The sequence below is a fragment of the Dipodomys spectabilis genome, unplaced genomic scaffold (assembly GCF_019054845.1).
Source record: "Dipodomys spectabilis isolate Male_0828 unplaced genomic scaffold, ASM1905484v1 ptg000018l, whole genome shotgun sequence".
NCBI classification, from domain to species: Eukaryota; Metazoa; Chordata; class Mammalia; order Rodentia; family Heteromyidae; genus Dipodomys; species Dipodomys spectabilis.
Genome location: NW_024870695.1, coordinates 5,295,170 through 5,318,926, shown reverse-complemented (window position 1 = coordinate 5,318,926; position 23,757 = coordinate 5,295,170). Strand labels below are relative to the sequence as shown.

The 23,757-nt window shown below is 46.1% G+C and overlaps 1 protein-coding gene across 1 annotated transcript; it reads right to left on the bottom strand.

The window, feature by feature from the left end:
* Nucleotides 1-7,056: 7,056 nt before the first annotated feature.
* Rprml (reprimo like) lies at nt 7,057-7,584 on the bottom strand. Its single transcript, XM_042674127.1, has one exon. It carries the CDS (start codon nt 7,439-7,441, stop codon nt 7,079-7,081), a length of 363 nt encoding a protein of 120 aa, XP_042530061.1. The 5' UTR covers nt 7,442-7,584; the 3' UTR covers nt 7,057-7,078.
* Between the last annotated feature and the right edge of the window lie 16,173 nt (nt 7,585-23,757).

Here is a 23,757-nt window from a genome sequence, read left to right as displayed (position 1 = left end):
GAGAATGCCAAGATCTGTTGAGAACAGAACATGACCCAGGAGCACTACATTCAGGCATTCAGCACCATGGACAATTCACTGTCCTCCTGCGAGGGAACCAGAGATGGGAAGGAATAATCATAGAGAACACCTAGTTCAGTTTCCTTTGTTTGCATGAGACAAATCCCTGGAAATCACATATCTAGGGTCACAGATGCCTGGCCTCTGGCTTGAGTAGAAGTCTCCAAAATCAAAACCTCATGCTGTCCTCATGATGAGGAAAAGACAAGGCAAAGGAGAAACTGAAAGACAGCTAGGTGCTGGTGGCTCACACCTGTAAATCCTAGCTACTCAGGAGATTGAGATCTGAGGATCACAGTTCAAAGCTAGCCTGGACAGAAAGAAATCTAAGAGCCTCTTATTCCCAATTAACCAGCAAAATATTGGAAGTGGAGGTGTGGCTTAAGGGGTAGTGCACCAGCTATGAGTGCAAAAGCTAAGGGGCAGCTTCTAGGCCCTGCGTTGAAGCCCCAGTACAGTTAAACAAAACAAAACAATACCCAAGAAATGGAAAGAGCATCCAACCCTGATGGAAAGGTCTGTGGTTTGGCCTCTTACTACAAACACTTGACTAGAGCTTCCTACTTTCCCAAGGTGACTTGGCCTTTCAGAGATACTTACATTGCCATAGTAACCTCATCCTCATTTTTATCTCCATGGCAATTCATTAGAGTTTTTCACCCTCTGGTACATACATATGAGTGCTCATATACACATCCCAGAAAAAAAAAAAAAACTCATGTGAAATCACATTTTTGAAGTAGCATGTCTCATCCAAGACTACAGCCAGACTAAGATAGACAGGATCCAGGGCCTAAAGAAAGAATGCAAGTGGTCTTTGGGGCAGCTTTGCCTTTTTGTTAGAAAACTTCTAGTCTTTGCAGCTTAATACACTTTAAATTCACCATGGGCACAAATAACTCCACCTTTCCTGTGACAACTCATTCCCCTAGGAACTTACCCGTAACAAAGGCTCAGTGTTGCTTATGCTAGGGAGACGTACTGGACAATGAGAGAGATTAGTCCTTCTGAATGGAAGCTCCCCGTTACCTTAAGGGTGCTGGGGTAGGGTAGAGGGTGGAGGGAGGCAGAAGGAGAGAGCTGGTGTTAGAGAAGGATGTCCAGGAGGGTTGGGAAAGGTTGTTACCTAACACCACTGGTCCATGGTGTCCAAACTACTGAGAAAGCAGATCAGGATTGTGAATTTGAAGCCAGCTGAGACAAAGTTAGTGAGACTCTGTCTCAAATATAAAATAGAAGGGGTGCCAGTGGCTCATGCCTACAATCCTAGCTACTCAGAAGGCTGAGATCTGAGGATCACAGTTTGAAGCCAGCCTGGGCAGGAAAGTCTATGAGACTCTTATCTCCAATTATCACAAAAAAGTCAGAAATAGTGCTGTGGCTCAAGTGGTAGAGTGCTAATCTTGAGCAAAAGGAGCTTAGCACTCAGGCCTAAAGTTCAAGCCCCAGAATTGGCTGAATACATAAATAAATAAAATAAGAAGAGACACAAAGACTAGAGAATGTGGCTTGTGTGGTAGAATACATGCCTAGCATGTATGAGGCCTTAGGATCAATCCCCAGTACTGCAATATAAACAATATATTCACTGCATTGCCAGACATTTTCTCTTTTAACTTCCCAACTGCCCAGAGTTTAGTGACTGTACTTCATTTTATAGGTGAGGAAACTGAGGCTTAGAGAGGGTGGGTGACTTTCCCTGACAGCTAGGAAGTGTAGGAGTGAGGTCCTGAGCCAGGAGGCATGCACGCGTCCACCCGTCCTTTGCCTGCTCATCCAGCCTTTGTTGAGCTCACTTACTCTAAGGCTGGGCACACCCCAGGGTGCCTTCTCTCCTCCACTGAGGGTGAAGCTTTAGGAAGCAGCAGGGTGAGAGGGTCAGGACCCAGGGCTTTGAAGAATTGCTCTTATGGTGAGGTGGCCTGGGATTGGTAGGGTAGGAAGAAGACACAGACCCTGTGAGGAAGGGGCAGGACTATCCCTGGGCAGGCTTATTAACCTCAGTGTGGCTGCTTCCTGTTGAGACACAACAATGGCTGTGATTGGACCTGGCTGTGTGTTGACAGAACCCAGGGCCTAATGCAGAACCACAGGCTCCTCTGGGCCTTCTGCTTTGCTTCGCCATCATCTTCTTCCTCCTCTTTTGCCTTCTCTTCTATCTTCTCTCTTCCTCCACATTCTTCCTGTCTCCTTTCCTCCCCCTAAAAATGTAAATGTAAAGATATTCTTGCACACAGAGTCTGGCTCTTGGGCCAAGACCAGAGATGCTAGGAGAGGAGAGGACTCCAATAAGAGGGTGAGGGTTGCAGGATCCCTGGAGTCCTTGTTGAGCTTTATCTTTGGAGCAAAAGATGGAGTTCATGGCTGCCAACCCCACTCAGCAGAGCACCAGAAGTCTGTGTAGTTTGGAACATGTGACAGATGTTGGCCTCTACCCATCTGGCTGTGTTGTGTCACTGTCATCCTTTAGCATCCATGTCCTAGGGTTTCTGCCACGCATCTCCCTGCAAAGCAAGCCCCAGGGGAGAGCCAGGATTTCAGCTGGCCTGCAGCCTCCTATCAAATTCCACCCCCCACTGGCTGGCGCTGGTTATAGACCACTCCTCAAATTGTGGAGGTACAAAAGGTGACCTGGCTAGGTCTCTATGTGCAGTCATCTTTACAATAGAGACAAAGCTACCTCCATCTTACTAACCACCTGGGCACCAGTTCCAGGAGTGAGCCATAGACATGCCTAGAAATTACTGCCACTGGCTGGAGAATTAGTAAAACTCAGGATTATATGTCAACCTCTGCCACCTGTTAGCTCTGAGCATGATTTGCGTGACAATCTTAGGAGAGCTGAGTGACTGAATATGTTCCCCATGGATTGGAAGTGCACCTATCACAATGTCAAGTTCAGGCAGCATAGCTATTCCTGTAAGGAGAAGCAGGTGCTGCTCCCATAGGAGCAGCCTCCCCTGCCTGAGCTCGCATTTGACCAAGTACAGTATAATGGACTTGGTGTGATCTTGATTGACAAGAAATTGCCAGCTAGCATCAAGGCAGGCTACTCAGAAATCCCACCCTCCAGTCCTTTGTGTGTGCATGTGTGTTATTCACAAATGTGCACATGTATGCCTTTTCTCTCAAATCAGAATTCTGGCTGCACAGCGTTTCTATTGGAACTCAGCACTTCTCACACTTAATTCATTCCCTTTGAATCCATCACTAGTACTCAAAACTGCTCCTGAGCCATTGCTGATTTGAGGTCTGGAGACATGGCTCCCAGCAGCCACAACCATGCACTCCTCCGTGTGAACTTGGATTGGACAAGCAAATGTAAGAGCAAGAGCAAGTGGATGTTGTGATCTAGACCCTTTTCCTGTTCCACAAGTTCAACCCTGACCCAGAAGGACAGGACAGGACTAAGCTTGAATTAGTTCCAGCTACCCCACCCCAGGGCCTAGTGCCCAAGGCTTCAGAGGCTTCAGGCTGGGACCAGACTCCTGCTCTCTCTTGGCACAGTACAAAGGCAAAGAAGAATTTAGGCCAATCCGTTAAAGGAAGCTTTTCCTATAATCAGGAAACTTCTGAAACTGTCTACTTATCTGACTCACCAAGGTCCGAGCTGCATGATCTCAGGCTATCTCTCTGGGCCTCAGTTTCTGCATCCATCATACAAGAGTAGTAATGAAAGCTTTCTCACTAGGGTAAGAAGTCAGTGTGAAAAATTGAGCACTTGATACATCTCTCCATCCTGTTTATAAAAAATGCTTTAAAATAGAACTACTAGAATGAGTGAAGAAAAATTATTTTTCTGTGTAGGGGTCCTATTTCAGTGAAACATATTTTTACTGGGAAAAGGTCCATACAACAAACAGAGCTAACAATAATCTTAGTGATTATCTTTGGATGTCTATTAAATGCCAGACTCTGCGCTGGCTACTTTGCATGCATTGTGTTATATGTCATGGGAGCTATAGGCCCTACATATCCCATTTTGTGGATGAGGAAAGTGAGGCACAGAGGGGTTGAGCTACTTCTCCAAAGCCACAGAGCTAGGAAGCATAGCAGCTAGGATTTCAGAGGTCAATATCTTGGCCTCTCTCTTCTGAATCCAGAATTGTCTGAGATTTGGTCTCTGTATTGTGGACAGGTCTTGTAGGAAGAGTTTATGTTGTGCAGAGGTGAGAGATGGGGGTCAGAGGCAGGCTTTTTTTTTTTTTTTGCCAGTAGTGGGGTTTAAACTCAGGGCCTGGCCACTGTCTCCTAGATTTTTTTTTTTCGCTAAGGCTAGCACTCTACCATTTGAGCCAAAGCTCTATTTCTAGTCTTTTGGTGATTAATTGGAAATGGGAATCTCATGGACTTTCCTTGCCCAGGCTGGCTGTGACTCTCAAACCTCACATCTCAGCCTTCTGAGTAGCTAGGACGATATACATAAACCACCAGTGCTCAGCCAATGGAGGGATTTTGACAATCAAGCTCCACTTTCTCTCTTGCCTAAGGCTCAGGATTCTATTAGTTGTCCCTTCTTTGGAGCACCCTGCCTCACTGGCTATGACATAATGCAGTGTTCCCAAACCTGTTGGAGGTTCACATAAGGTAGCTCAGTAGACTGCAAGTCTCCAGACGACTGGGAGAACTAAAAAGGGATACAAGTATGATTTCTCTACTTCCTCCTCACCCCAGGACACTGTTCCTGCCATTTCCTTTTCTAGGCCTTTCCATATGCCTGCCTGTGTAAGCATACTGACAGACACATCAGTGGATGTGTGCTTATGAATGCATGCTGTACATCACGGGACAGAGTATCAAACACAATGGTACTACAGGCAGTGTGTGTGTGTGTGTATTGGCACTGGGTCTTGAACTCAGGGCTTCCTACTCTCACTTGGCTCTCTCCCTCAAGACTGGTGGTCTACTACTTACTCCACACCTCCATTTCTGACTTTCTGATGGTTAACTGGAGGTAAGAGTCTCAAATTTGTCTGTCTGCACTAGCTTTAAACTGTGATCCTCAGATCTCATATATATATGTGCATATGTGTATATATATATATATATATGTATATGTGTGTGTGTATATATATCAGTGAAAAATCCTGCAAAACTTCCCCACTAAGGCTTTCCTCTGGCAGCAAATTCAGGAAACTCAACTTTCAACCACCTCCCTCTAGCCCCAGCCACATTTAGTAGCAGATGATTTTATTACAGGAAGTTCTCAGAATGTTCACTGTAACCTGGCCAGGCAGAAAGGTGAAATCCTCATTTGTAGTCATTTGGGCTTTGATACGATTGCCTTATCAGCGTCCTGGCCACTGACTGGGTTGCTCAGACTCCAGGCACCTGTGCTACTTGGAGCCAGAGGCCTAGGGTGCTCACATTGTCAAGGCTGCTCCCCTCTGCCCCCCATCAGGTGGGCTACTACAACAATCACAGGAACAGTCTCCACAGTGTGTGTGTGTGGGGGGGGGAGGGCGGGGAGGGGAGGAGGTATTTAACAAGGAGTTTCAGGCCCCTGGCCTCATTTTACTGAATGGCAGGATGAAGCAGAGGAGGGCATACCCCAACATTATGCAGGATTCCTCAGTGCAAGGAAGATTCCAAATCCTTCAGATTCAGTGGCATCTATATTGTTGAGTAAGTATTTCTATTACCACCTCCTCCCTTATTAAACTGGTGACAAAGGCAGGAGAAGGTTCCTTTTGTCCTAAAGTCAGTGTAGGCTTCAGCCATCTTCCTTCTTATTCTCCTCCATTTCTATCCATGGTGAAAGAAGAGCAGGGGAAAGCCATTAGAGCATGCCCACTCCACTCCCCAAAAAAATCTTTAAGATACCAGGGGCTGGCACTGTGCGCATAGGTCACAAAGCGCAGATTTCTCTCAGGTCATCCCAGAGTCCAGATCTCCTGGAAAGCAGCCCTGTACAAACGACCCTCTTGCCACCTTGGCCAGGGAGGCAAGCAAGGTACTTCTGGCTCCAGGGGAAGAGGGTCCCGCAGGAGGTGCTGGCTTTCAGAGCAGCTGGGAACAATTTCCTAAGGAGAGGTCAAGTCCCTGAAATACAACTGCAGCTGGGGGGACTGTTTCTCCATTTTAAATATCCTGGGTCTCTCCCCACACCACCATCACCACTCCCCTAACACAGCTAGGTGTTTTCTATAGAGTTCACCTCCTACTTCTCTTAATGGGGAGGGCAAAGTAAGACCTTGGGTTGGCTTTAGGCCTCATCAAAAATTTTAATATAGCTTTTTCTCCACCCCAATTGAATTTTATTTGTTCACTAGCCTGACACATTAATTTTAGTTTTTCCTTCCTGGACTCAATTCACCCATATATCTACATAGATAGATAGATAGAGACAGACAGACAGACAGACAGACAGACAGTGTTTCATCTCACACAAGAGGCTCAAATTCCCGATGATTTAATTGATCATGCCAATAGTCTGGCTGCCTGGAAGAATCTACATCCTCCATTGTCCAAGTAGAAATAGAAACCTTTCCCTTGTCCTCCTCCAGGAGTCCTACCCTCTACAAGGGTCTTAAAGCAAGCAAGCAAGCGCAAGCGTGCACACACACACACACACACGCACACACACACAAAGGCACAGATGGGAAGTTGCTGGAAGCCCAACGGCTTTTTTTTTTTATTCAAAAATTCGTTTCAGATGCAAAATCAGGTGGGCAAGTCTTCCGCCACCACTGCTGCTTCTTCAACCGTCCTCCCACTACCCGCCCCCGCCAACACACACAAAATTCCTCTGCGAGCCAGCTCAGCCCCGGAGTCCCCAACTCAGTAAAACAAGACCTGTTAAGAACCCTCCTGCTCTCCACTCCACCGTGAAGCGCACCCTGGACCCAGCTGGTCTTGGCAGTCCCATCTCGCCACTGCCGCGAGTCCCAGGATGTCCCGGTCCGGGCTGCTCGGAGGCACGTCGGCGGTGGGGTGGGGGTCTCGCGCGCAGTGCCCCGAGTGGCCGGCGGCCACCCGCCCCTGTGGCAGGGCCGGCGAGGGCGGCGGGGCGCGGCGCTCAGTACAGCCCCAGGATGGCGGCGCCCACGTCCTTGGAGGGCCGGCGTTCCTGCACCAGAAAGTTGATCATGCTTTCGGACTTGATGAGCAGATTGCAGCCCAAGAAGAAAACGCCGAAGACCACGGTAAGCGACAGCACACAGAGCACGGCGATCTGCGCCACGCGCGACACCCACAAGCTGCGCTCGTCGGGCGCCAGCCCCGCGGGGACCCCGTCGCTGGCGGCCAGCGGCGCGCCCCCGGGACAGCAGTCCAGCCACGTGCCCAGGCCGTGGCTGCGGTTCCCCAGCGCGCCCCCCGCGCCGCTGCCCGCGCCGCCCACCTCTTCCAAGCCGCTGTGGTTGAGGAAGGTCGCGTTCATCGCCGCTCGGCGCCCGGGGTCTCGGCGCGCGGTCCGGGGGGCGCACGCGGGGAGGCTCACGGCGTTCGCGCGCTCGCGGGAACGCTTCGGGCCCTCGGATCGCTCGTGCGCGGGGAGGAGAGGGAGGCGGGAGGCTGCCCACGCGCGGGCACTCTCTTGGATCGTCTAGCTCTGGGCACCTGGACGAGAAGCGCTGGCCTTGGAGGAGCGAGCAACAGGCGGCGGCGCGAGAGCGGGAGCGCCAGGCGAGAGCGGGGCGCGCCTAGCCGTCGCCCACGGAGCTCCGAGCTTGCCGGACTGCCCCGCCCCTTGGCAACGGCCCCGCCCCGCCCCGCCGAGCCCGGTGGCGACGGGGAGGAGTGTGGGGGAGAAGGAGGGAGGGCGGGAATCCCGCCGGGATTGCAGCCTTTGCCGAGAACCCACGGGTGGAAAGGGGCTGGAAGGGGTCGGGAAATCCCGACAGCTCCTCCTCCCTCTAGCCCAGCGACTGTCTGTTTTGGGCATGAAAATCTTCCCAAGGTGTCCATTCCAGTATTTGGTGCTCTTAGAGGTTAAGTTCTTCGGGAAATCTGATCTAAACCTCTTCTCTCTTTACTTAAGGTTGGGTGAGCTTTAGGTTGCTGCTGTGTCCTGTGATGTTGCCCCTGCGCTGAGCCCCGAGGGGGGCGCATGGGGAGCTGGCCGCGTTTCTGCTCAATGACAAGTGTTCTCTGCCCCATCACCACATCCCATCCCTGCCCCTCCATCCCACCCTTATTTAATTTTTAAAAATGTTTTGTTATTATAAAGGTGATGTACAGAGGGGTTAACATTTAATTGGGGGGAGGAAGGGGGTTGGTCGTGGGGCTTGAACTTTGGGCCTGGGCGCTGTCCCTCAGCTCTTCAGCTCAAGACTAATGCTCCTCCACTTGAGCCACAGTGCCACTTCCAGTTTTCTGGTGGTTAATTGGAGGTAAGAGTTTCATGGACTTTCCTGCCTGGGCTGGCTTTGAACTGCAGTCCTCAGATCTCCCCATGAGTAGCTAGGATTACAGACATGAGCCACCGGCGCCCAGCTCTTATTTAATTTTTTTGGGGAGGGGGGGCCTGAACTCTGGGCCTGGGCGCTGTCCCTTAGCTCTTCAGCTCAAGGCTAGCGCTCTACCACTTGAGCCACAGCACCACTTCCGGCTTTTTTCTTTTTGCTTATATGGTGCTGAGGAATCGAACCCAGGGCCTCATGCATGCAAGGCAAGCACTCTACCACTGAGCCATCTTCCCAGCCCCTCTTATTTAATTTTTAATGAAACAAACTTACAGAAAAATTTGGTAAACTAGTTTAAAAGCATGGGGTTGCAAATTTTTTTTTAAAAAAACTAAAATTTCATAATTCTACCATCTAGCAAGGATCAATGTTATCACCTAGGTACACATTCTTCCCAGTCTTTTCTGTTTATGCGGGCCCATGTTCATGCCTATGGTAATTGTGCATGCTAGTTTTTAAAAAAATTATCTTTAAGTAGCTGTATAAAAGAGTTGCCATTTAACAAAGCAGTTTGATCTTGATAGTTGGTCTTCTGCTTTTGACTAATTTGATTTCTTTAGCAAAGTGTTCAGTTCTAGATTTTCCCCATTTTCTGACTTCGATGGACCCTGGACTTGGAGCCCATGCCCTTGACTGAATTAAGCTGAAAATGGATGTATGTGCAAAGAAAGGAGGTAGTTGTTGGGCACTGGTGGCTCATGCCTATAATCCTAGCTACTCAGAAGGCTGAGATAATGAGAATCACAGTTCAAAGCCAACCTGGGCAGGAAAGCCTGTGAAACTCTTACCTGCAGTTAACCAGCAAAAAGCCAGAAGTGGAGGTTTGGCTCTAGTGGTAAAGTACCAACCTTGTGGGGAAAAGGCCAAAAAGATGGCACCCAGGTCCTGAGTTCAAGCCCTAGTACTAGGGGATGCATGCACGCACGCGTGCGCACGCACACACACACACACACATGCACACAGTTGACATGTTTACTTCTTCCAGTTTTGTTTTACTTTGTAATTAGGGACAAAATAAAAGAAGCTAACTGATCAAGTCCTGGCTATTTCGGGCTGGTGGCTTTAGGAGCAGCTATTTGGCTTCCTGGGCTATTGTAGCAGGTTTTTGGTCAGAGCTCTATTTGTACACATACTGTGGCCACTTCTGTGTATAGATATCCTGTAAGTCAGGAGTAGGGATCCTGCGTGGCCTGAACACAGCCAGCTGTTCCTGCCCAGTGCTCCCTCTTTCTTTTTCTCCCTTCTGTCCTTTCCAGGGCCACTGGTCCCAGTCTATTTCGTTGCTATGGGTGTGCATTAACTCTTCAGTATTGTGTTAACCATGGAAGGCAAAGGTCCTTGATTGCTGGTTTACAAATCCCACACATTGAGCAAATTCCTTCTCTTATTCTTTCTCACAGTTTCTAAGAGCCAGGAATCTGGAAGCAACTTAGTTGGTTGTTGGTTCTGGTTCTGAATTCCTCATGAAGCTGTGGTCAAGATGTTAGCCAGGCCACAGCCTTCCTCAAAGCTGGACTGAGGGTAGCAGGTGGACCCCCAATACCACCCTTTCAGTAAGAGGATGTCAGTAAGAGGCCTCCACATTTTGCTAGTTCTTGGCTGGGAGATCTTAGTCTCCTGCCATTGGCTACTGGTTTCTCTGTGGGGCTGCTTCAGGGACTTCATGTCACAGCAGCTGCCTTGTCTCAGAATCATTCTTTCTTTTGTCATTAGTCCTGGGGCTTGAATTCAGGCCTGGATGCTGTGTCTTGGCTTTCTCACTCAAGGCTGGTGCTCTATCACTTGAGCCACAGCTCTATTCTGGCATTATTATTTTATTTTTTGGTGGTGGTGGTTAAAGATAACAGTCTTATGGACTTTTCTGCACTGGCTAGCTTCAAACTGCAATCTTCAGATCTGTTTCCTGAGTAGCTAGGATTATAGGTGTGAGCCACTGAGACCCAGCTCTCAGAGCCCTTTTGAAGAATATGCCAGAAGGTGAACCACTGGAAGGGGAACAGAATGAGGTATTCACTCTCATTGTTGTTTATCCAGTAAGCTTTGTGGAAGGTCACTAACTCCTATTGACAGATGAGAAAATGAAGACTCAGAAAGGAGAAAAATCTTGCTTGAGGCCACATAGCTGGAAATGGGTACTGCTAGGGTTTAAACCCTTTTAGTTATCTTACAAATGAGCCCAAACATGTGCCAACATTTGCTAGGCATGAGCGGGGATGTGTGAGAAATATTTGGCTGTCAGGGAAACACTGGAAGTCTAAGGCCTAAGGAGGAGTTGGGTGCCAATCAGATTGTCTCCCCTTCTCTGGAAAAGCAAGGGCCTTTGGGCCTAGCTGCCACCCACATAGGACTATTTTTGCCCTCTCCCTCAGTGACAGCCTCATCTCCCAGCTCTGGAAGGGCCATGTGGGCAGTCTGGCTTCCCAGGAGAGGATCTAATGTCCTGTTGTCCCTGCAGCTGGTTCTGAATGAACTGGACCCTAGGGCATGGCTGGCTGGTGAGGGTCAGTATGAAGTACCCTTCCCCACACCCAGAGATTGAGAAGACCTCCCTAATTAATGCTATTGACTGGTTAGGTCTGTGGGAACTGAAATGTCTGCTTTGGAGGCTATTGTTAAACATTCATATCTTAAACAAGGTTAATAAAGTACTCCCCACCATGCCCAAGCCATTGTAAGGAAGAAGTATAAATGATTTAATTTGCATATTTAACTATACCCCCCTTCTGCTTAGAAAAATGCAAATAGATATCTGACAAGACAATGTACTTCCAGAAAGCCTGCCTTGAGAGCCCTTGAACAGAATTAATTTGGGGAAGTCATTTTCAAACAGCATCCCCTTGGATCTGTTTATGCTATTCTTTTTTTCCTCTCTCTCTATTTCTTTCTCTCTCTCTTTCTTTCTTTCTTTCTCTCTCCCTCCCTCCCTTCCTCCTTTCCTCCCTCCCTTCTTCCTCTCTTCCTTTCTTCCTTCCTCCCCCCTCTCTTTCTTCCTTCCTCCCTCCCTCTCTCTTTCTTTCTTTTCCTTCCTTCCTTCCTTCCTTCCTTCCTTCCTTCCTTCCTTCCTTCCTTCCTTCCTTCCTTTCTTTCTTTCTTTCTTTCTTTCTTTTGGCAAACTCTTCCTGGAGCAGGCAAAGGTTGCTTTCTACCTAGTTCCTTTCCAAACAGACTCACATTTCACTTTGGCAGAGGGATGCTACTGACATTTTACTACATCTGGTACAAAATTCAAATAAAGCCAGGCATAGGTGGCTAACGCCTGTAATATTAGCTACTCAGGAGGCTGAGATCTGAAGATCGAGGTTGAAAGCCAGTCCTAGCATGAAACTCCATGAGAATCTTCTCTCCAATAAACCACTCAGGAAACCAGAAGTGGCGCTGTGGCTCAAATGATGGAGCACTCACCTTGAGCTGAGGAGCTGAGGAACAGTGCCCAGGCCCAGAGTTCAAGCCCCAAGACCGACAAAAAAATAAAAATAAAATAAAATTCAAATAAACATAGCTTGTCCTGTGAGTGAGCCCCTGCCTTGCTTAACAGAAGTGAGTGGGTGAAAGCAGAGAGAGGGAGACCCACTGGTGTTCAGGTCACAGTGGTTTTACGCAAAGCAGTGAGCAGTGGCTTTGAGGTCTCTGCAGCTGTGGAAAGGGGCAGTGCAGGTATCAGTGCCACCCAATGGGGAGAAGAGGCTTCATGGCCCCCTACCTCCTGCCATTTTCTGCCTTTGGTCCTATCTGTCTATCTGTCTGTCTATATATCATCTGTCTGTCAGCCTGCCTGCCTGCTCACCTGTCCATCTGTCTGTCTGGCAGTGGAGTTTGTACTCAGGGCCTGCTGTTGGTGCCCTAACACCTGAGCCATGCCTTTAGCTTCTTTTCCTTTTAGTTATTTTCAGGTCAAGTTTTGAGACAGCCTCATCATACCTCAGTCTCCCTAGCTGTGCCTCCCTCCTTGCTAGAAGGACAGACCATATACAAGGCTGTTGTTAATTCTTTTTTGGGGTGGGGTAGGGGGATGGGGTGGGGAGGTAGAGGAGGTAGGGTGTGGGGGTGGTGGCATGGGCTGACCTCAAACCTCTACCCTCCAGATCTCTGCCTCCTGAGTACTTAGGATTACTTAGTCCTTATCTGTCTGGCTATCTATTTAGACAGAGTATCACTATGTATCCAGACTTACCTTAAACTTTCAATCTTCCTGCCTCAGTCTCTCCAGTGCTGGGATTATAAGCATACACTGCCATATCCAGCTATTTATTTATTCTTTTGTCAGGGTCTTGCTATATAACCCAGGCTGCCAGGAGTTTTAACTCCCAGTCCTCCTACCTCAGCCTCCTAATTGCTGGGATTACATACCTGCCTGATTTATGGCAAATATGTGGATTTTAGAGATCTAGGATCTATTTTCTGTAATCTTGGACAACCATCTTCTCTAGGCTTTGACTGGCTCATCCACTAATCAAGGAAGTTTGCTCAGACAATCTTCAATAAAACTTTATGTCTGCATTATAAACTGCTTTGTTAAGTGGCAACTCCTTTGTACAACTACCTAATAAGAAAAAGAAAAATATAAGAGAACTAGATTCATGGGCCAGATGGACCACTGTCTACCTTCCTCTGTGCTGTACATGGTGTCCTAGGTCTGTGCCTGGTCAGCTCCTGAAATTATGCCTGGGCCTCATTACTGTATAGGTAAGTTGAGTGGAGCTGGCTGTTATCTACATTCTCCACACCAAGCTCTGAGCTATAGTTCTGTGAAGCTTACAACAGAAGAGATACTGACTTAAATAGGTTTGTTACAAGATTTCTCAGGGTCTTTAGTTCATGGGTGTGGCCCATGAATTCTCTATGGGGAAGGATTCAGAATGCAGTTTCTGACAATGGAATTGTGTGGGTTTTTTTTTTTTAAACCAACCCAGATGTATATCATGTCCCACTGTGTACCATTCAGCATAGTCCTGGAAATCCACCTGAGCCACCATAGCCTCGCTCAGCCTCAGTTTCTTGACACTGATGGGAAGGTTAAATAAGGTCATGCCTAGAAACAAGTTTGGCACAGTGCCTAGCACAGAGTAAGTGTTCAATAAATGCTGGTAGCTATTATTTATAACAAAGTCCTTCCTTTTCAAGCTCTGACATTCTGTGCTTCCAACTGTAGCGTGTAATTAAGCTGCAGAGCATCTGGCTTCCTGAGCAGAAAGAACAAGCCTGGAGGAAGGAACAAGAGTGAAGGAGCCTTCTGGGTTGCCCATTTGTGTACCAGCCTCACTGCCTGCCATTACAACAGGGACAACAGGGGAATGTAGCAAGATGTCAGCCCCTAATGATAGGGCTCAACAAGCCTGTGTCTCCCTCCGAGCTGCTCAGAGACTTGGGGAGAATTTGATCCACAGAGAGGTTTGGGTAAAGTCAGGATTGCTTTATGGTTGCTGTGGTTTGGAAGAGGTTGGAATGTTCTCCAAGGGACCATGTGTTACAGGCTTGAAGTAGTGGAAGCTGGTAGAACCTTTTAAGAAGTGTGTGTTCCCAGTGGGGATCCTTGGGTGACTGGGGCCATAGGTCTACTTGGTGGTCCTGTGTGTGTGTTTGTGTGTGTGAGTCCTGGGGCTTGAATTTAGGGCCTGGGCACTGCCCCTAACTTTTTGTGCTCAAGGCTAACATGCTACCAATTGAGCCAGAGCTTCACTTCTGGCTTTTCTGGTAGTTAACTGAACATAAGGGTCTTATGGACTTTCCTGAGTTGGCTGGCTTCAAACCACAAACTGCAGAGCTCAACTCCTGAGTAGCTAGCTGGATTGCAGGTGTGAACCACTGGTACCCAGTTGTGGTGGTTCTTTTGACAGGGTGCTTATCTAAGGAAGCAAGCCCGGCCCTCCCCCCTACTTCCTGGTTGGAGATATATCTGCTTGCTCCTCTACATATTCACAGCATGGTGAGATACCACCTATCACTCTTGCCAGAGGCCAAACAATGGGACTACTCCACTTTGAAACCTGAATCTCCAAAACTGAGCTAAAAAAAAAAATCTCCTTACTTGTAAGTTAGCCTGTCTCAGGTTATTTCCTTATAGTGGCAAAGGCTAATATGATGGTCAGGCAGGAGAATGAGTTCTAGACACAAGGATCCTGGTCTGTGTGATGTGCTGGGGATTAGGGGAGACAGTTCCAGGGAGTGCTGAACTAAAGAAACTAAGGTGGCCAGATAGATAGGAAAGGCTAGCCCAAGTTCTTGGCTGCAGCAATTTCACTTCCAGAGCAGTGATTATCATGAGGATTCATTTTTATGATCAACTTGTACGGATTAAGAAATGCTTAGGAGATTAGTAAAGCATACCCTTGGGCAAGCCGGTGAGAGTGTTTCCAGAGATGATTAGCATAGGAGAGTTCTCCAATCTAAAGAATGAAGTAATTCCCTAGATGTATTCATAATATGATGGCATTAGTGGGCTGTGACAAAAGATAGTAAGTGAGGCCTTAGATGGAGGCTGTCGGTCATGGGGGTGTGTCTTTGGGGCTACCTCTGGCCTTGGCCCTTTCCTGTTAGGGTTCTTTTCTGTTTCCTGTCAGCCATGATGCAAACTTCTCTCTGTTTCCTGTTCTACCTCACCCCGGGTCCCAAAACAGAGTCAAGTAATGATGAACTGAACCCTCTGAAACTGGGCCAAAATAAACAATTCTTCCCTTTGTTATTTATGTTGGGTATTTTATCACAGTGATGCAAAAATCTAACAAATACTGCTGTCAAATTATGTTCTTTGTGGGACGCTGGAGTTCCTGTAGGAAGTATTTGTTGGGTTTTGAAAAATTATTTGAATGTTACCAGTGTTTGAGCAGATGGAAAAACAATAACAACAAACAAACACAGTCATTACCTATATCCTCTAACTGACATTCTAATCATTATCATTTGCCAGTGTAAAATAAAGGGATGAGGATGTGGCTCAAGTGGTAAGGCACCTGCCTGGCAAGTATAAGGCCCAGAATTCAAACCACAGTACTTCAAAAAAAATAGTCATAGTAGAGCACCTGACTAAATTTATAAAATATTTATGCTAACAGAATGATTCTCTTTTTGTTTATATGAGTTTTATAACATTTCATTTGAAAAAGGACTCTATTTGTAAAAATATAGAGTATAAAACTGTTGTCACAAGAAAATGATTATTTCCTACCAGAAAGTTTAACTTCACTGAAACTCACTACACATTGTTTGTAACAGGGGTTAGAAAATTGTGACTGAGAAGCCATTACCTGTTTTTGTAAATAAAACTGTGTAGATACACAGTATCATTCATTTATGCATTGCTTGTGGTTCCTTTTGTACCACAATGCCATGATTAAATAATTGTGATAGAGACCTTAGGACCTGCAGAGGATAAACTAGATGCTAGCTAGTCCTTTACAGAAAAAGTTTGCTATCTCTTGGTTTATAATAACATAAAAATTTGAATCATGGGCTGAGAAGGTAGCTCAGTGGTAGAGTGTCCTGGGTTCGATTCCTCAACACCACATAAGCAGAAAAAGCTGGAAGTGGCACTATGGCTCAAGTGGTAGAGTGCTAGCCTTGAGCTGAAGAGCTGAGGGATAGTTCCCAGGCCCAGAGATCAGGCTCCGCAACCGACATAATAAAAATAAAAAAATTGAAAAAAAAATCGAACCAGCCTAAATATGAAAGAAGAGGATATTAACCAAATTATGCCAAATTATTAAATTGACTCTGGAGTTTTTTGGGTTTTTGGGTTTTTTTTTTTGGGTCAGTCATGGGGCCTGAACTCTGGGCCTGGGTGCTATCCCTCAGTTCTTCAGCTCAAGGCTAGCACTCTACCACTTGAGCCACAGTACCACTTCCAGCTTTTTTTTTTTTCTGCTTATGTGGTGCTGAAGAATTGAACCCAGGGTCTTAAGCATGCAAGGCAAGTGCTCTACTACTGAGCCACCTTCCCAGCCCCTAACTCTGGAGTTTTAAAAGTTATCCTGGGTATTTTTATGCAGAGCCACTGTTGTATATGAATGTCCAGTGAGAAAGAAAGATGGCTGCTGTATTTCACTTGTGCTGGTTAATCTTTTTTTTTTTTTTTTTGGTCAGTTGTGGGGTCTGAACTCGACCTGGGTGCTGTCCCTGAGCTTCAGCTCAAGGTTAGCACTCTATCACTTGAGCCACAGAACCACTTCCAGCTTTTTCTGCTTATGTGGTGCTTAGGAATTGAACCCAGGGCCTCATGCATGCAAGGCAAGCGCTCTACCACTGAGCCACCTTCCCAGCCCTATGCTGGTTAATCTTCATGGTCAACTTGATTGAATTGAGAGATGCCTGGGAGATTATATTTGAACACTGACTATGTGATATTCTTCATTGGCTGAGTTCCCTCTCTTGCCCAGATTTTCATCTTTCCATCTGTGTAATGACTTTTGCAAGGGCCTGCTTGACTATGACCTTTTACCTTATCCGGCAGCCTGGTAGCCTTTACTCAATGCCCTTAACAAAACACCATGTGTCCACAGAGTTTCAAGTGAGGAGAAGAGGATATGGTGGGTACCAGTGCACAGCCATGGTGATCTTATAATTACACTCTTCCATCTTGGCTTCTGCAGGACCCAGAACAGGAGAGGACATCTCTATGGGACATCCCACCAGGAGAGTCAAACTGCTCACTTCAGGCAGGCCAGGACAAAGTCAAGGAAAGGAGAGAAATTCCTAGTAGACTTTACCTCTGACTCTGAGACTAAGTCATCTACTCATCAGAATTTTTCACTTTGCTCTGATCCCTGAGGCCTTCCGGGGAATGCCTTGAGTCCGGTCTGGTCACCTGATCAGGGCTCCAACTTGAGCTGTCTTTTGTTATTGTTGGTGGTGGTCATAGGGCTTGTACTCTGGGCCTGGGTACTGACCTTGAGCTCTTCAGCTTAAGGTGAACACTCCACCACTTGAGCCACAGTACCACTTCTGGTTTTTGGTGGTTAATTGGAGATAAGAGTCTCACAGTCTTTCCTGCCCAGGCTGGCTTTGAACTGAGATCCTCAGATCTCAGCCTCCTGAGTAGCTAAGATTTCAGGTGTGAGGGCCTGGCTTGAGCTGCTTTTGATAGACTCCTATGAGCAAATAATGTCACCATCCCTATGGGTCACCTGGCCCTCAATTCTTTGTCACTAGCTTCAGCCCACCTGCCCTTAAAATATTACCACTGTTATTTCAACCTTTGCACTGAACCTGGTACCTTGTACAAAAGGGTAAGGAGTTGAGAAGAGGAACCTTGTTCCTGGACCCTCACAAGGGCTTACCTTTCTCTTCAAATGTTTACAAGCCTTAGCTCCAGAAAGCTGAACTAAAATACACACCATCTGCCACCAACTCCAATCAATTTAACACATGAACTGAAGAATGGTGAAAGACAATTCTGTTTGAGTACTGTAGAACCAGAGATGTGGTGTTGACTCTGGATTCAAATCCTTGTTTTTGCCTCTACCAGATGTGTGACTTTGGGTGATTGTTTAACCTCTCTGCAGCCTTGAAGCTGAAGCTATCCTAGCATTTGGTACTGGGCAGCAGACCCACACTGACAGGACACCCTCAGTTCCTGAAGATGTTGGAGTCCTGCAATTCCTATTTCCTGTACACGAGCCACTTCTGCTCTCTAATGGCTGCTGTGAGAATTGCACAAGAATATTGGAAGAAATGAGACCCCCTTTCTACCACCTCTAAATAACCCTGATAAGAGAGCTCTCAACTATGTCCTGTCCTAACACCTTTCCCCAAAATTTATTTTGTATAATGATAGTAATTTTTAAAATATTTAAGTCCCCCTTTTGAGGTGCTGACATATAATAAACTGCATGTATACGCGTGAAATGATCACAATCAAGGTAGTAAATCTCACCGTTACCTCCAAGTTTTCCTTGATGATACTTCTCCTAGATTTTCTACTTTTCAATTCCCAGGAAACCACTGATATATTTATTCTCTGTCATGATAGATCAGATCAATTTGAATTTTCTAGTTTTCTATGAATGGAATAAAATAGAATTGAGTTAGCCTTACATTACTATAACTAATCCCCAAGATCATTAATTATAAAGAGAAAAGGGAGTTGAGTTCCTCTTTCTTTTTCTTCTTTCTTTTCTTTCTACTTCCTTTTTCTCTTTCTTTTCTTCCTTCCTTCCTTCCATTTTCTTCTGTCCTTTCTCTTTCCTTCCTTTCTCTCTTTATTTCTCTCTCTCTTTCTTCCTTTCATTCTTTGTCTTGACAAGGTCTTATTATTTAGCCAAGGCTATCCTTGAACTCACAATCCTCCTACTTCATTTTGCTGAGAGGTTCAGTCCATGTTCAGTTGGCATTATTGCTTTTGAGCCTGTGGTGAGGTAGCACATTGCTGCAAGAGGACATGGTAGAGCAAAAATGCTTACCTCTTAGAGAGCAGGAGAGAAAAAAGAGACCAGGGTCCTGCAAGCCCCTTTATGGAGAGGCTCCCAATAACCTAAAGACCTCCCACTAGACTCCACTTTTTTTTGGAGGGGGGATCCGGTTGTGAGGCCTGAACTCTGGGCCTGGGCGCTGTCCCTCAGCTCTTCAGTTCAAGGCTAGCACTCTACCACTTGAGCCACAGCACCACTTCCGGCTTTTTTTTTTTTTTTTGCTTATGTGGTGCTGAGGAATCGAACCCAGGGCTCATGCATACAAGGCAAGTGCTCTACCACTGAACCACCTTCCCAGCGCTAGACTCCACCTTTTAAAGTTTCTACCAGCTCCCAATATTACCAAACTGGGAACCAAGCCTTTAAGACATGGGCCCTCAGGAAACTGATAAGATCCAGACCTTAGCAAGGGGCTTCTGCATATCTTGTCCTGTCTCTGGTAAGAAACAAACAAAAAACACAACCTCACAGAAAGGTTTAACAGAGGCCTTGGTAGTCACTGTTTTGGAGCGCAAAGAGGCTATGAGCAGAAAAAAAACTTAGATAAAAGACAAATTAACAGGTTAGACTTTACTTCTCAGCATGAATGCCATAGATTCGAGCACTGTGAAATACTCTTTTCTAATAGTGCTTAAGCATACAATTTTTTCCCTGTTTTTGTATACCTGTTCATGTCCTGAAGCTACCCTCAATTTAGGATGGTGTTTCCCTCAGTCTTTGTAAATGGAAGGCTGAGGGAAAGGTTGCAACACTAAGGAAATCATATTACACATATATCCAGCCCTCACATGTGCCATGATGAGATTCTTTACATTTGCTACTTGGCCACTGAGTGCTAGAATTATGAAGTTTTATTTTAAAGTTAAAGCTAACAAAATTTATTGTTTCCAAAAATGGAATAAGATGTTTGGATTTATTGAAATCATTTTGATGAAAAATTTGGTATCTATTAATTTTTATTTGTATCTTGCTTTTTATGTTATAGATATGTATGTGTGACTGAGAATTGAACTCAGGGATTTTTGTTTGCTAGGCAAGTGAGCTACCATTAGAACCATAACTCCAATCCTCATACATACTGTGTGTGTGTGTGTGTGTGTGTGTGTGTGTGTGTGTGTGTGTGTGCTGGTACTGGGACTTAAACTTAGGGCTTCACACTTTTTTAAAAATTTGGCCTCAGACTCTTGCAGTTTTTTTCTGCTTATGAATGGCATTCTACAACATGAGCCACATCTCCACTTCTGCATTTTGCTGGCTAATTAAATATGAATCTTGGAAGTGGCGCTGGGCTCAAATGGTAGAGTGCTAGCCTTGAGCTGAAGAGCTGAGGGACAGTGCCCAGGCCCAGAGTTCAAGTCCCACGACTGGCCAAAAACAAATATGAGTCTTGGGGCTGGGAAGGTGGTTCAGTGGTATGGTGTTTGCCTTGCATGCATGAGGCCCTGGGTTCGATTCCTCAGCACCACATAAGCAGAAAAAGCCAGAAGTGGTACTGTGGCTCAAGTGGTAGAGCGCTAGCCTTGAGCTGAAGAGCTGAGGCACAGCACCCAGGCCCAGAGTTCAGGCCCATGACTAATCCTCCTGCCCCACCTCCCTCTGCTCCAAACATATATGAGTCTGTCAGATTTGTCTGCCCAGATAAAGCTGCTTTTTCTTCTCTTCTCTTCCTCCCTCCCTTCCTCTCTTCTTCCCTTCTTCTTTTTTAACATTTCACTAATACTGAAGTTTATGAGGGAGTATAAGGCTTAAATCAAAGAAGATAGTGCTTATGTGCTTCTAATCAAAACACTAATTATACTTTGTGTCTCTCTGAATTCCTGACTGTTGTTTCCTGTACTCATTTTTCCTGACCTACCCCGTCTCAACCTCACCTTCCAAAACCATCAGCCATTTCTGCCTGAAACTTGACTAATTTGTGTAGTTTGAACCAGCACATTTCCCGGGCAGCAATGACATCACAGAATCTGTGTTCTGGAAGGTTGCAGTGGCTGGGCAGTCCTGCCTTCTTCAGGAGAGTCATTAGCCAGGTGGGACCGGATTGTGGCTGGTGAGGAAGAGGATTCTGGGTTGCCTGTCCTTGAAGAAGACCCTGGGCCAGCTGGAGTTTAAGGTAAGAGAAAGATGGGACAGAGGAAAGCTTGAGAAGGGGCGTGGCACCATGTGCTGGAGGGACACACTGTCTATCCCAAGGTGACCCTTGAGGAGCTTAGTGGGCAGAAGCAAAGTGGTCTGCTTCCTGGGTTCTGAGACACCTGTCTCCCAGGAGCCTCCTAAGGCAGAATCAGAATGTGAGGTTGCCAGAGATATCCAGCCACTACACAGCTTTTTGCTATTTTATTTGCCAAATCTCCCAGTTCTAGGGTAGGGGGCCATGAATGTAGCAAAAGCATGTCCCCAGCTCAGGCTAATGTGGTGTGAGAAGATAGACCGAGAGAACAGGAGGCAAGTGAGCCCACCAGAGGCCACCTTGTCCCCCTAAAGCTGCCTGCCTTCTGAATGGCAGCTGGAGGAACTTAGGCCTTTGTCCATAGCAAAGCACCATATACCTAGCTTAAAGGGGAAAGAAACACTGACGTGTGTGTGTGTGTGTGTGTGTGTGTGTATACAAGTGCTGGGACTTGAACAGGCCCCCACACATGCAAGGTATTGTTTCTTTCTAAGGCAAGTCACCCCTTCTAGTGGCATTCAATGGAAACCATTGAAATGGCCCATTTAGCCATCTCAACTTAGCTTTATGATTCTATAGAACCTTGGCTTTCAAGTAGCAATTAGATGCAGAGAACATTTGCAGGAGGTACCTGTTGCTTTTTCAATGAAAGGGTTATTTGCATATTTAATTTTCACAGCAAATGTTATCCCCAAAGAGGAATGAGACAACCTGGCATGTACAGAAAGTAATGTCTCGGATTCTATTTTCCCAATTTGTACCCCAGAGCCTAGATTACAGCTCACCATTGAGTCTGTCTCAATATCTTCAACATAGCAACAGGGGTGTTGCTCATTAACATCACTTTAGAATTTAGAACTGAACAACTCACTACAGTATCCATCAGGAAGTCAATTATTTTCCCACTGTTAGTTGTGCTTGGGGCTCCTGGTGTTGATTTTCATGGATTCCACAAGTATGGATCCAAACCCAAGGTTTTGTCTGTGGCCTTAGAGGTCATCAGACCATTTGAAGGTGTTTTTGTTTGTCTCATTGATTAGTTTGTCTTGTCTAATTTTTCTTTTTGTTGTTGTTGTTTTAAGATTTCTATTCTTTGGGGCTGCACCAAGGACATAAATTGTTTGTTTTTTGTTTTTTTCTGTAGGTCATGGGGCTTGAACTTGGGGTCTAAGTGCTGTCCCTGATATCTTTTTGCTCAAGGTTAATTAATATTCTACCACTTTGAGCCACAGCACTGCTTCTGGTTTTCTGGTGGTTTATTGGAGAGAAGAGTCTCACAGACTTCCCTGTCTGGACTGGCTTTGAATCATGATCCTCAGATCTAAGCCTTGTGAATAACTAGGGTGACAGGCATGAGCTACCTGTGCCCAGCTCATAAACTGGTTTTTCTTTGTGTTTTTCTCTAGCATTATCAACTTTATAAAAAGTGTCAACAATTTGTGAGGGACATTTATACCAAATGCTCCCCTCTATCTGTTAAGATTTTCTAATGCTGTCAGTGCATTCCCATACATAATAGTCATAATAATCATAGTATCTCAGGTTCTCCAGGCCAAAGTCTGTGCATTTCCTGTAGGCCTGACAAATCCATCTTAAAATTTAGAAATTTCCACTTTTGCCGTGTATTTTGACACTTGAATTTTTTGGGGGGTGGGGGTGGGTGGGTGTCTGTCAATGGGGCTTAAACTCAGGGCCTGGGCATTGTCCTGAACTCTTTTGCTCAAGGCTAGTGCTCTACCACTTTGAACTACAGCACCACTTCCCATTTTTGAGTGGCTAACTAGAGGTAAGAATCTCAAGGGGACTTTTCTACCCAGGCTGGCTTCAAACTATGATCCTTAGATCTTAGCCCCATGAGTAGCTCAGATTATAGGCATGAGCCACCAGAGCCCGCTAACACTTGAATCTTAACTAGGCTTCTCTCTTTGGGTACAATGCTGCAGAGTCTTTCCATCATTCTTATGCTGATAATGAATAATTTTGACATTGCATGCAACTGTATTAGGGTTTCAAACTTGTTTCACCCTTGGTGTGGCATCATCAGGGAAGGGGACCTCATTAGAACCCTCATCATAGAGGTTGTGCTTTGTCTTTTCTTTTTCTTTCTTTTTTTTTTTTTCTGTCGGTCGTGGGGCTTGAACTCTGGGTCTGGCCGCTGTCCCTCAGCATTTCAGCTCAAGGCTAGTGCTCTACCACTTGAGATACAGCCCCACTTCCGGCTTTTTTTGCTTATATGGTGCTGAGGAATCAAACCCAGAGCCTCATGCATGCAAGGCAAGCACTCTACCAGCCCCTGTCTTTGTCTCATCTATTACACATGGGTGCTCATCTGCCATATTCAACATATTAGACAAAGCTTGTATATCTTGCCAAAGTACAGGACTGGCTAGAAAAAAAGTGGTGGCAAACAATTCATTCATTTTTGAATATAATCTTTTTAGATAGAGTTTGAGATTTCTTTTTTATTTTTGGTACTGGTATTCGGGGTTTTTGTTTGTCAGTCATGGGCTTGAATTCTGGGCTTGAGCGCTGTCCCTGTGCTCTTCAGCTCAAGGCCAGAGCTCTACCGCTTGAGCTACAGCGCCGCTTCTGGTTTTCTAGTGGTTTATTGGAGATGAATCTCATGGACTTTCCTGCCCAGGCTGGCTTTGAACTGCGATCCTCAGATCTCAGCCTCCTGAGTAGCTAGGATTGCAAGCATGAACCACTGGCGCCCAGCTATGGT

What these genes read in the sequence shown, in the direction of transcription:
- Rprml (XM_042674127.1), bottom strand. Translation starts at nt 7,441, where the DNA reads ATGAACGCGACCTTCCTCAACCACAGCGGCTTGGAAGAGGTGGGCGGC.